Source organism: Molossus molossus, unplaced genomic scaffold (assembly GCF_014108415.1).
Source record: "Molossus molossus isolate mMolMol1 unplaced genomic scaffold, mMolMol1.p scaffold_m16_p_19, whole genome shotgun sequence".
NCBI lineage: Eukaryota > Metazoa > Chordata > Mammalia > Chiroptera > Molossidae > Molossus > Molossus molossus.
In genome coordinates this window covers 38,852,178-38,865,243 of record NW_023425354.1, presented here as the reverse complement: position 1 = coordinate 38,865,243, position 13,066 = coordinate 38,852,178, and the positions used below count along the sequence as shown (strand labels likewise).

Below are 13,066 nucleotides of genomic sequence, written 5' to 3'. Positions count from 1 at the left end.
ATATCTAACCTTCGAGCAGAAACGGTCTCCTAATCAGTTTTTACTCTTCAAAATCAAAATATTTTGACCTCAAGACTAGCCAGAGCTATCCCCAAGTTCCACCATGGTGCTCTCTTAAGGCCATCACTAAACTTGGTGATAAGCAAAATGTTAAACTATAACATTACTGTTAAGTGGCCAATTCATGTAAAATGTATAAAAAAGCATTCTGGTAAATATCTTAATCTATTTAACAAGTAACATTTTCTTTTCTTCTGTCCTTTGTTTTAGATAATAATAACATTTACTATTTTTTATTTAATTTAAAGTTCTATGTTTTTACAATTAACCAATTTTTAAAAATTGTAGTAGAAAAAGGACTCACTTGCCGGGAATTCTCAAAGGAGTGCAAAGCGACTTTTGATGTAGTAAGTTACATTTCGAGCTGTTCCAGACAGAAGGAGGAAACTCCTTAGGAAGTCTTGTTCTCTTGGCTGCCATTTAGCAACTCTTTGACACACAGGATGAATTAATTAGTTGGCAACCACTAGTGACAGTTAAAATTCTCTAGAGATGGAAGGGAGGTACCAAGGTTATCTGTATGATCTTCAAGACTTTTCATTACTGGCTACCTTTGCCAGGCAAAAAGAAAATTATTCTGCTACTTCCAATGATACATTTACATGAAACATTGATAAAATAGTTTTCTTGCGATTGGCCAATATATAGATCTTTTTAGTGTCTTCTATTAATATAGAACCTTCCTCTAGGTTAAGACTGACTGTCCTCTTCTAAAGGGCTAGGGCCTCAAATTATTTCGTAGTTCTAAACTAAATGCAACAGAAGGGATGTTAAGGGCAGGGGCTACTTATTGTTTTTTGTGTTTTTTTTTTCAAATTATAAGAGAAAGTTTAGAAAGTTTCAAAAGGTAGTAGAAGTGAGCCAGCTGGGCTGCGTAGGCTCAGGGAACAAGTTACAGAAGCAAAAGAAGGGCCCTTGGAGTTTAGGAGAGGGAGCAGGAAAAGCAAAGGTAACACGCCGGGGGGTAAAGACGAGGAGAAAGGGAAAGGCGCAGGCACCCGTGCTCCTGAGAGAGCCAGGCAGAGGCTATTTAAAATACCAGCATCTACATCTCTATTTACTAGTTCGCGCTGGTTTTAGGGGGTAACACACTTTCCATCACCTCTACGCCTGTGCAAATGGATGTTCTGGAGTCACACTAGAATTACAGATACGGAACTGCAAGGGAAAGGCAAGGTCTTGACCAAACATCTGGCTGGTAATTTGAGAGAAGGAGTGTCAAACTTGGGTCTGTCATTTGGTCAATTAGATCAATTAGCTCTTCTAATGATCAATCAGATATTCTAAATGCCCAATTAAGAGGAAACAAAGGCAAAGCCCAGGAAAATCAGTTGCCAAGTCTTCCTTTGTTTAAGCTTTCTCTCTTCTGTTTCAGTTTCTTATTCCTAGGAAAAGTATTCCCTTTACTCACTGTTCATATCATTAAGCTGTTCTGTCCAAAGAAGATTAGGAAAATGCTTCTAAAAAATGCTGCTAAATCAGTAGGATGGAGATAGAAAACATCTCGTCTTTCTCAGCAGTGACTTGACTGGTTGCTAGTGATATCAATCAGTGCAAATCTGGCAATCTCTCTTCATACTTCTTTTCTAACAACATTCACATCTGCTTGTGTATTAGTGGCAAGAGTGCAATAGAAATAGCTTCACATTCATGGCTGGAATAAGAGACACCAGGTATTTTGGTTCAGTATTTGGAAAGGGCATAGTGATATATATGTATTAGGTTACAGCACTGAGATTAAAGTTCCACCCCTAGTAACTTTTACCACACACATCAAAAAAACAGCACACAAAAAGCCAGGGGTCATTTATTAGCAAAGGTGCTACAAAAATATTTCCTTTCTCCTATAGAATTGGGAATCACTGTATTTTATTTGATTTAACAAATATTTAACATTTTCTTACAGACATGACATATGACATACAGAATAAATAAAACATACAAGTAATATTTTTGTTTAAAATTTCTCACTTCATTATTCTGTTGGAAGGAAAATCCTGCCCAAAGAGATGGTTACCAAATACAGATCCCTTCCTTCTCCTTTTACCTGTTTATGAGGACCCCTGAGTATGTGTGCCTTAGCGCCTTCACAAGCCGTCCTCATTGCTTCCAGTGATGGTGTGCCCAAGAGATCTGTGATCAAATCCAACTACAAGGAAACATGAAAAACATGGATAGTATGCTCATAAAAACTTTTCATTAGAGGTAAGGACCAAATTTTGGGAAAATAAACCTAAGGTCAGTTCCACATTAACTAATAGCAGCTCCTATTTTTACCTTTTAGACTATTAAAAAAGCAGAAAAATGTTTATTGGGAACCCATATTATAGAAACATAGATAATATGTTTTGGCAAACATGGTCTTCTAAGGCTATAGTAATTTAGGAGTCTGCATCTACCTGCCCTGTGTCTTGATACCATAACTTCTATGATCCTTGCAGAGGTGAACTGCTCTTTGGCTGATAGCTAATGACTATTTTTTTCAAACAGTTAACTAATAGATTCTGATGCTTCACATGGATTCAGGCTCATCAAGGAGCTAATCCACAGATTAGGCAGCTGTGATTTAGTAAATACTTAGAACATTTGCACCTGAAATTAAAGCTAAGCCATCAATGTTTGAGCCAGTTACATACCCCTTTATATTTTTGTTATGCTAGAAATCTCTCACACTGACAGGAAACTGTGGTACTTAGAATCTAACTAGGACATCAAGTAAGGCTACGTTTAGTTAACTGGGCACAATAAAAAAAAGACCAACAAAAATGGTCTTCTCTCGCCTGGCCAGTGTGGTTCATGGTTGAGCATCGACCCATGCACCAAGAGGACATCAGTTCGATTTCTGGTCAGGGCACATGCCCAGGTTGTGGGCCAAATCCCCGGTTGGGGGCATGAAGGAGGCAACCAATCAATGTTATCTCTCATCAATGTTTCTATCTCTCTGTACCTCTCCCTTCCTCTCTCTCTCTAAAATCAATTTTTTAAAAAAAGGTCTTCTCACAAATAAGTCTTTGTAAGTACCAAAGCACCTTCACAATTTTCTGTAGAACTACAATTGTTCTAACCTCATAACCTAATTAACAGTAACATTTCATTTGAATTCCTTCAGAATGGAAAACTCTTACCTAGAGAATAGTTCTTTTCCTGGCCCTGGAGTTGCCAAATATAAAGCATAATTTTCTTTTGCACTTATCTAAAAACGTGGGGTACCATCAGTATCACTGCCCTCCAGGATGACGGAGATTTCTAAGTAGCTTGTTTTCCACAGAAGTAAAGGTCTCTATACAAAGCCTTTTGGGAAAAGTGTGTTGGTGATACTTTCAGACCTCTAACAACTACACTTAAAAGCAGAAGGAAATGACTGGCTCATGAAAACAAATGGATACATTCAGAAAATTGTCTAAAATGGGTCAGATCCATAGATGAGAAACATTTTTATGAAGCCTGCTGGTATTACAATATCTAGGCTATTTATTTCTCAAAAATACAAATAAAATGCTATAGAAAATAATTACTTCCATTTAGAAATTAGACTCTTTTCCCATTTTAGACCTTGACATTTCACCCCAAAATACAATGATGATAGATGTGAGTGCTCCTTCAGTGGCTACGCCACACTGACAAACACACTGACCTATGTATTTCTCTAGAAAATAAGATATCTGAATCCCAGTTGCTTCACACTTTCCTTTATATATTCTTTTCAGAAGCAAACCAAGATCTGGCAAGATCCTTGTTTAACATATTACTTAAGCTTTTCTGTATGGCAGCTTCTTATGTCCAGATATGATAACGACAGTCTTACCGGTAAGTCTGTTAAACTGTACTTTCCAAAAATATTGAATCGATACTGTCAATAGTATCCAACATTAAATTATACAGAAGTTTTTATCACTAAGATCAATTTTTTTTTTTTAATCCTCACCAGAGGACATTTTTGCATTTATCTTCTGATAGAGCGGGAAGGAGAGAGGGAGGAAGAGAGAGAAACATCATGAGAGAGACGTATCGACTGGTTGCCAAACATATGACCCCAACCGGGGCCAGGGACAAACTGCAGCCGAGTCACATGCCCTTAGCAGGAACTGAACCCAGGACTCCCTGGTCCGCGGGCCAAACTGTCTAGGGCTAGGATCAATTTTTAAGATGTGAATTTTAAAAAATAGACTTTGAATATGTAGCAGAGTAATAAATGTAAATGTTGATCATAGCATGTACAGTTTCTAGCGTATCAGTTAACTATAGAAAGAGAATTTAAAAAGTGATTCCATTTTTGGTGAAGTACATGAATTATTTACAAAGATACACAGTAGTCAAGGTGATCTTTTAAAATGTGATCAAGTAAATCTTAACACACCCTTGCTCGAAACTGTCACGGTTTTCCATCACACTTTGCATAGAGTAAAATCCAAATCCTTATCAGGCTGTCATGGCCAGGTTCTTTCTCTCTGACCTCAGCTCCTACATGCTCTTCCTTGAGCATGCCATCCCTCCGACATGCCACACCTGTTCCTTCCTCAGAAGCTTTGTTATGCTGGTGTCCCTTTTCCCAGAACACTCTTTCCTAGGACTTTGCCCCCTCATTTCACTTGGGTCACTCCTCAAATGTTATTCCCTCAGAATTCTTTAGTACTGCTCTGCTCCATCACCATTCTCTATCCCTAACGTGGTTTAAATTTTCTTCATAGAATTGATCATTACTTGGGATTATATTTTCTTGTATACTTATTAATTTCTGTCTCGTGAAAGTTTCACAAAGGCAGGAACTGTCTTATTTACTGCGGCATCCCCAGCATCCTGGCATACCACCACCATCATATTTTCTAATTGAGTGCTTACTATGTGCCAGCTCTTATTTTCAGCTTGTCTACTTCATTTCATCTGCATAACAATCCTCAGAAGAGTTTAACTTGCCCAAGATTTAATAGCCAGTTAGGTGGTAAAGCTAGGATTTAAACCCACCGATTTGATTTCACAGCCTGAGCTCATCGTTACATTATTCTCAGGCAAATAATACTGTTAAAATTTATGAGTTAAAAATAACTAGAAATTATCCCAAGAAAATATGTGTAGTAATGAATTAGCTATAAAGGCAGATAATGAAAGCATCATGGGGTCCTAAAGCTACATTTTAATCAGCTTCTCTGCCGTATTTAAATATTTTAGCCCAGCCTGGCCAGTGTGGCTCAGTGGCTGAGCATTGACCCATGCACCAAGAGTTCACCAGTTTGATTCCTGGTCATCGCACATGCCCAGGTTGTGGGCCAAATCTCCAGTGGGGGGCATACAGGAGGTGGCTAATCAATGTTCTCTCTCATCGATGTTTCTGTCTCTCTCCCTTCCTCTCTCTCTAAAATCAATAAAGAAAAACAAAAAAAAACAAAAACAAAAAAAATAAATACATATTTTAGCCAAATAATAAAGGTTAGAAATGTTTCTAAATGTTTATATTTAAAGAAACCAGCACTCAAAATGTATATTCTAAGCATAAGTGTAAGTACATTAAGCCACCAAGTACATTTCAAGTCAGACTTATTTAGTCAAAAAGAACAGAGGCCCTCTAACAACTGAAGATTGTACCCGTGCAAATTGTTACAGCAGTCTGCTGCTATGCACCAGTGCATGTAATAAAGTGAACACTCCTTCTAATAGGCTCGCAAGTTATAAAATGACTCGCTTGGTAATCTGCAACTTCCTAACTTTCTGAATTTTAAGTGAATGTGAATTTGCTAAAAGCAATTTAGACAGTACAATGAATAAGCCCAAGACATGTATGCAAGTTGGTTTTTCCTTTAAATCTGTAATAGAATTGGAAGCTTCTAAAGCCTGAAGTGATATCATACCTGCTGAATAGGACTCTGTGCCTGAAACAGTATTCTTCGCCCTAGTAGTTCTGCAAAGATACATCCGACAGACCAGATGTCAATAGCATTGCTGTAATGACGACTGCCCATCAGGATTTCCGGAGCCCGATAATACTGAGTAACAACTTCCTGAGTCATATGACGAGATTCATCTAATTCTTCCACTCTGGCCAATCCAAAATCACAAATCTAAACAGAAAAGATTATCAAAATATTGTCAAACAGACAAATGGCAAAATGAAACAAAACAATGAAAAACCAAAATCTTGATAGACCACTGAACTTTGAAGAGTTTTCATTGATACAGGTAGAGAATATTTGTATCAATATATACCTTGATCTTATTTGGAAGAGAGGGAAGGAAACTCTAAAATTTCCACATTTTCATACAAAACTATTTATCTTAAAAATGTTTTCCACTTTTAATCTTTTAATGTTTAATGTTTTTAGGTTTAATGTAGAAACCAAGCTATCTATTTTCTTTCTTTTTTTTTTTCTATTTATCTTCAGGTTGAGTGGGAAGGAGAGAAAGAGAAAGAGGGAGAGGGAGAGAGAAAGAGAAAGAGAGAGAGAGAAAGAGGGAGAGGGAGAGAGAAAGAAACATCGATATGAAAGAAACACATCAACTGGTTGCCTCCCACACGATGCTGACCAGGGAGGGGACAAACCACAACCAAGGTAAGTGCCCTTGACCGGAATCGAACCTGTGACTCATTGGTCTGTGGGCCCGACGCTCTACTGCTGAGCCAAACTGGCCAGGTCCAAGCTATCTATTTTCAAGGCTAGCTTATCGAGGAAGATATTATTTAAAAAAAAAAAAAAAAAAAGTGTATTCACTATCTTTATGGAATATATATAGTAAAATTTCTTTAAAGCTATAAGTTTCAAATTGAGTCTTGCTGAATATAGTTCTGAGGAGCCGTTTCAGGAGTTCCATAAACACTGTACCTAAACTTCACATGTATCTAGATACTAATTCACACTCAAATGTGTGAATATGTCAAAATGTAGCAAACTGTATAACACCAGTGTTACCAGGTCCATTCATTTCTTCATGCCATACATATTTAATTGAACACTTGTATGTTTTAGACAGTATGCTAGAACGTGGAGACATAACAGTAAATGAGAAAGACAGGTTAACTGTCATATGTATCCTTAAGAATAAATTTTTTTTGCTATTTTGTTTTAACTGAAAAGTATGCTGAGATTGCAGGGTGAGCTGTTAGTAAACAGCTGTAGTGCCAGCAACTTCTGCTTATTTTTAGGAATTAAGATGTCCATGATACAGGGCAACCAAAACAAACACTGGGAGTACTGGGGATGAGTTCAGGGAGTAAAAGCCATCTAAGCTCTAGTGTTCTCACTGATTAACTTTATGAGTCCACATTGTAAGTGACAAAAGAACACTTTTTGTCTGTTTTCTAAGTTGAGGTCCCAGCATATGATTTTATTTTAAAAAAGGTCTGGCACCTTAAAATACCACTACTTTAATGGAAACAAATTTATACCTAATTTTTGGTAGTCTTTTCTATCTTCAATATGTCTGGTTCCACCAAATGAATTCGTGTTTGCATATAGAGACATTCAAATCCTCCTGAAGTCTAGTGTTCAATAATACATAAAAGTCTGAATTGTATTACTTGGCCATTAATTTTTTTAGCATATTTTAAAAAACAAAACAAAAGCAAAGAACTCATATCCACTTAACTATATCTTTCTTAGATTTATTTTTTAAAAAACACCACCAACCACCCACCTGACAAAAAGTGTTTTCTGTTACAAACCAAGTCCTTTGTTAAAAACATCAGTCTGGCCCTAGCTGATGTGGCTCAGTTGGTTGGGCGTTGTCCCGTGCACCAAAAGGTTGCTGGTTCAATTCCTGGGTAGGGCACATGCTTGGGTTTCTGGCTCAATCCCTGGTAGGGGGCATGCAGGAGGCAGCCAATCCATGTTTCGCTCTCACATCGATGTTTCTCTCTCCCCCTCTCCCTTCCTCTTTCTCTAAAAATCAACAAAAATCTTAAAAAAGAAATGTTTTATCATTTTCGATGAATCTGTACATTTGAGAAGAGAGCATTAGTGTTGTAGCCTGGCACTCTACTCTGGCTTTTAAAAGTAGGCCACTAAGACAAGTCAAGGAAACAGCAAAATTTCAATTTGTTCTGATCCATGCGTTGTTCACTCATAAACAACATTTTCCTTTAGTTACTTATTCCCGTAGCCAGAGGTTACAATACCTTAAACAGACGACTTGGAAAATGGATCTCAAGCAGTTCATGGCATCAGTGTGACAGATTCAATACAAAATGCTTTGTGAAGTTCTCCCAACAGAAACCAAAATAAGAAACTGGCTTAAACAGTCATAAAACTGATTTGGTTTGAGTAGAACAAAGAATTCCTGACTATAAAGTTTTAAATTTTTAAAAACTAAAATGGGTTATGGAGATAGATAGTAGGGTAATGAACCCAATGACCTATGGATGAATATTTACTTCAGTGTACTTTGGAGACAATTAATTTCTCTGTGGAAACAAAAGACTGAACTACAACATTAGCTGTTTTCAGGTAAAATATGAAAAATAAGTTTTTAATCTTTCTAGAGTCAAAACAGGAACAAAGTTCTTGAAGACTATATGAAGGGAGAATTTTTATTCAAAAAGCAGTATAAAATACCAGCTTTTAAAGAAAACTGACCCATGGTTGGAAATAAAAAATAAAATTCATTTATATATTTGGTCTTAATGTTTAGTTTAACTGCCAACAAGCTAAGCAATGATAGTCTGGATTAATTTTATTTTTTTTTAAATTTTTATTTATTTTTCTTTATTGATTTTTAGAGAGAGAGGAAGGGAGAGGGAGAGAGAGAGAGAGAGAGAGAGAAACATCAATGAGAGAGTGCATCGACTGGCTGCCTCCTGCATTCCCCCCACTGGGGATTTGACCAGGGCATGTGCCTTGACCAGGAATCGAACCAGCGACCTTTTGGTGCATGGGTCGACGTTCAACCACTGAACCACACTGGCCAGGCTTAATTTTATTTTTAATGAATTATTAATTTATTTTAAAATTCTACTTGACATATGACATCAGTTTTGGGTGTACAATGTAGCGATTCAACATTTACATATCTTATGAAGTGAGTACCATAATAAGTCTAGTAACTATCTGGCAGCATACAAGGTTCTTATGATATTATTGACTATATTCCCTATTCTGTACATTACATCCCCAAAACTTTACTTTATAACTGGAAATCTGTACCTCTTAATATACTTCACCTTTTTTGCCCATCTCCCCCTTACTGATTAAAGTAGAAAGCATTTTTTTTTCTTTATTGATTTTAGGGAGAGAGGAAGGGAGAGGGAGAGAGAGAGAGAAACATCGATGAGAGAGAACATTGAATGGCCACTTCCTGCATGCCCCTCACTGGGGATTTGGCCCACAACCTGGGCATGTGTCCTGACTGGGAATCGAACTGGCGACCTTTTGGTGCATGGGCTGATGCTCAACCACTGAGCCATACTCTGGTCTGGCTAGAAAGTTTTCTTTTTCAAATATATCAGTTAAAATGTTAAGATTTAACATTTACTGTGGACTGAAGCACCATATAATGTAGCTACTCATAAAATAAATGGAACGTTAATTTTCTCATACAGAGGTGACACAGCTCTAGGAAATCCCGTCTTTTAATTTCTATGATGGGGAAAAATGTGGTGGACCTCTCATTATTTAGGAGTTCTGCTAATACATTTCTCTATTAGAGGTGGGGAAATGCACATAGGTGGATTTTGCTATTTGTGAGTCACTCTAACAAAAGACAATGGGGTGGGGGTGGTACTGGAGGAAAAGTAAAACTGAAATTGATAGATGAGATTTGAGGGCTACCAACCATAATTAATCCCATAAACAATACTCCTTCAGAGAAATTGCTGGCTACTATATATTGTAGAAAAACATTTGACCCTTTATGGGTTTAGTATTTTCACTTTTAAATGTTTCTACTTTCCTACTTTGCTACCTCAAAAAGCATATAAAAATGTTAGTTGTGCAAAAACATAGTCTTCTTAAAAGCCATACCTCATTTTCATATAAATAGAAGCTTACTAGTCTTTCAATATTTCTTCTGATATACACTTCTTTCAATAATGGAATAATATGAAATCATCTTCTCTATTCTTGTTTCTTAGTTCCATTGTAATTCCAATCTCAGGGTTTCCAAAACATATGCAAAATATCATGAGGAAACCATAAGACAATTCTGTAAATTAGTTACTGTGGCCATGACTAGTGATATCACTAGAGAAAACTGGGTTAATTTTTAGGTGATGAAAATATATTTAAGTATTTCTTTCAGAAAAACATGTTTTCCTTAAATCTCCCTTGACATTCTGATTTTTTTCTCAGATATTTAAATAAACTGAAAAGCTACCTTTAGAACACAGTTGCTGTTCACAAGGAGATTCCCTGGCTTAATGTCTCGATGTAAAATGCCAGCTGAATGGAGATATTTCAAACCTGAAATAACAAGCAGATTTAATCGCAGATATTTAATTCCTTTTACTCAACCACTGATCTGGGGAAAACCATAGAAACAGAGAATACAGGATTTAAAATTGTTCCCTAAATAACTGCATAATGAACATGATTAAAAGCCTGACTTAGTCTTACCTAAAAAACTATTATTTTGCTACAGTGAAGTGTCATCTAAGGTTTACATAATCTAGAGATAATGTCTACAATTCAAAAGTTTATTTAGGTTTGAGTATAGATAAGCTTTCCAGGCACTGACATTAAGGCTGACCAATATCCTTGAATTACTCATAAGTGTGGCTACTGGAGAGCTGCTATTGATGCCCTCAACCCATGATTCTGAGCCTGCTCCAACAAAACAGTTCCCACTAGCCAACAGGGAGTCTTTCCTAGGACAAATATTCATTGATACAACAAGAATCAGAAACTTCTCTAGGTCTGTTGGTAGTATTCTCTACCACTGAGAATCAAGAGGATAATTAACTACTTTTAAAATGTTTTTGACATTTTAAAAGTCTGGGGGCTTTAGCACTGCTATATAAAGGTCATAGCTTTAAGGCTGTCCTTTGAATAAAATATAACAAATCACAATTTTTACAAGAAAAGATCCAATATCCAGTATCTCGCCCCCGTATTGAATATCAACACATCTATAAAAGGTGAACTTTGTCGTTTTAATATTGTGTATGTATTTTAATCCTTTTGGTTGATGCTTTTCAATCTTTATAAAGAATCTCTTAATTCTATGAATCTGGAGGGTGGGGGGAGTATTTTACTAGGTCAGAAAGCTGTTCAGCTTTAAACAATTATCCATTTGTAATAGTAAAAATTCTGAAGGCTACACCTGATGGCCAGAGAAAGCTTCAAGAATGTAAGCCTAAATCACTTTTCTATCACTTCTCTTTAATAAGCCAGACTGGAAAATTATTTATCAGTTAACAGTCATTTGTTTTTCCAGAGCTGGACTCAGGTATGCAAGCCAACACTCTGACCAGGCCCACCTACTGCTGCTTGGAGAAAAGATGACATCCACAGGGAACACAGTTACTTTTCAATTTAGCCATCTCCTACTAAACCACTGCTGCTGAACAAACCATCCTGCTCATTCATCTCTGTAGACTAACCTACTCAACTGCCTAATATATTAGACAGGGCATTCTACTCCATCACTAAAAATAAGAACCGTTTGGATACCCTTAAAAGCCTCTTATTTAACATAAAATCAAAAGGAAAAAAAAGTCTTTAGGAAAGAAAAAAGCCTTGGAAGGTCAGATTAGTTAAAGTTCAAATGAAAAGTAAAACATTTCGTTTATACAGTGACACTATTTTTTTCTTCATAAAGAAAATCTTACCTCGCAAAATCTGATAAAGAAAAACTTTGACATGATCTGAGCTGAGTGGTTGAGGAGACACGATAATTTTATGTAGGTCACTCTGCATCAATTCTGTGACAACATATCTTGAGGTATTAAGTTAAGGAGAGTTCAGACACTTCAGCCCCAAAGCCCTTACAGTTGGCTCTAGGTCTAAAGAGTAATTTTTGTTTTTAAGGCTGGAAAACACTTTGGAAAAGAAAGCTTTGAAATAGCATAATAAGAAGTGAGAATCCAGCCCTCAGAAAAGAAAACATTGCCAAAATTAAAGAATTTACTGTTTACAAAAATTAGCAGAAGTAAACCCCCAAGTGCCTTCTCTATAATCAGCCTTATAAAAGAAAAACGAGAGCAAACATTTTAAGTGACAGCCAGGCCAGGAAGAGTGTGAAGACCAGGGGGTTGGTTGTCTGACCCTAAGACATCATAGCACCAATGGAAAAGATGATGATCTGCCTATCAACTGTTACTTTAAAGTATGGTACTTCTAAAAATGTGTAAAGGGTTAGCTCAAATTGAAGTCGCTATGCAATCTCAACAACTTAATTCTCTTATTTAACTTTATATATTTGTATCTCCTTTACTAAATTTTAAGCTTTCTATGCTTTATACTCTTATGTTCTCAGGGTTTTGCTCAGTGTACGCATGGCAAATGATCAAAGGCTGGCACCTATGGAGCAATGGAGATGTGGAATTCAGAACTCTTGCAAAGGTAAGGTCTTTTGCTACATCTAGAACAGGACAGATTCATGTCTTAGCCTTCCTGCAGTTGAGAATTCATTAGGTTGAAGTGAGTTTTATGATTTGAGTAAAGTCATGTATCACTTAATGAGGGGGATATGTTATAAGACATGTCATTAAGCGATTTCATCATTGTGCAAATATCACAGAGTGCACTTACAAAAGTGTTGATGGTAGCTTACTATACACCTGGGGTCTATGGTATAGTCTATTGCTCCCAGGCTAAAAACCTGTACAACATGTTACTGTACTGAATACTGTAGGCAACTGTAAGACAATGGTACATATTTGTGTATTTAAACACAGAAAAGGTACAGTAAAAATGTGGTATAAAAGATAAAAAATGAAACACCTGCAGAGGGCACTTACCATGAATGGAGCTTGCAGGACTGGAAGCTGCTCTGGGTGAGTCAGTGAGTGAGTGGTGAATCAACATGAAGGCCTAGGACATCACTGTACACTAAGGCTACACCAAGTTTATAAAAAAATATTTTT

General features: G+C 36.7%; 1 protein-coding gene across 9 annotated transcripts in view; it reads right to left on the bottom strand.

Moving 5' to 3' along the window:
• The window catches only part of NLK (nemo like kinase), a 151,136-nt gene that overhangs the window by 19,787 nt on the left and 118,283 nt on the right, over positions 1–13,066 (bottom strand). For all 9 annotated transcript variants that reach the window (XR_004960268.1, XR_004960269.1, XR_004960267.1 and 6 more), the window contains exons 4-7: positions 11,810–11,916; positions 10,357–10,442; positions 5,904–6,113; positions 2,108–2,209 (exon numbers count right to left, since the gene is read on the bottom strand). Coding sequence is in view for 4 of the 9 variants with exons in the window: in XM_036267736.1 (XP_036123629.1) it covers positions 2,108–2,209; positions 5,904–6,113; positions 10,357–10,442; positions 11,810–11,916 (505 nt within the window). In the remaining 5 variants the exon portion in view is untranslated. The remainder of the gene's footprint in view (positions 1–2,107; positions 2,210–5,903; positions 6,114–10,356; positions 10,443–11,809; positions 11,917–13,066) is intronic.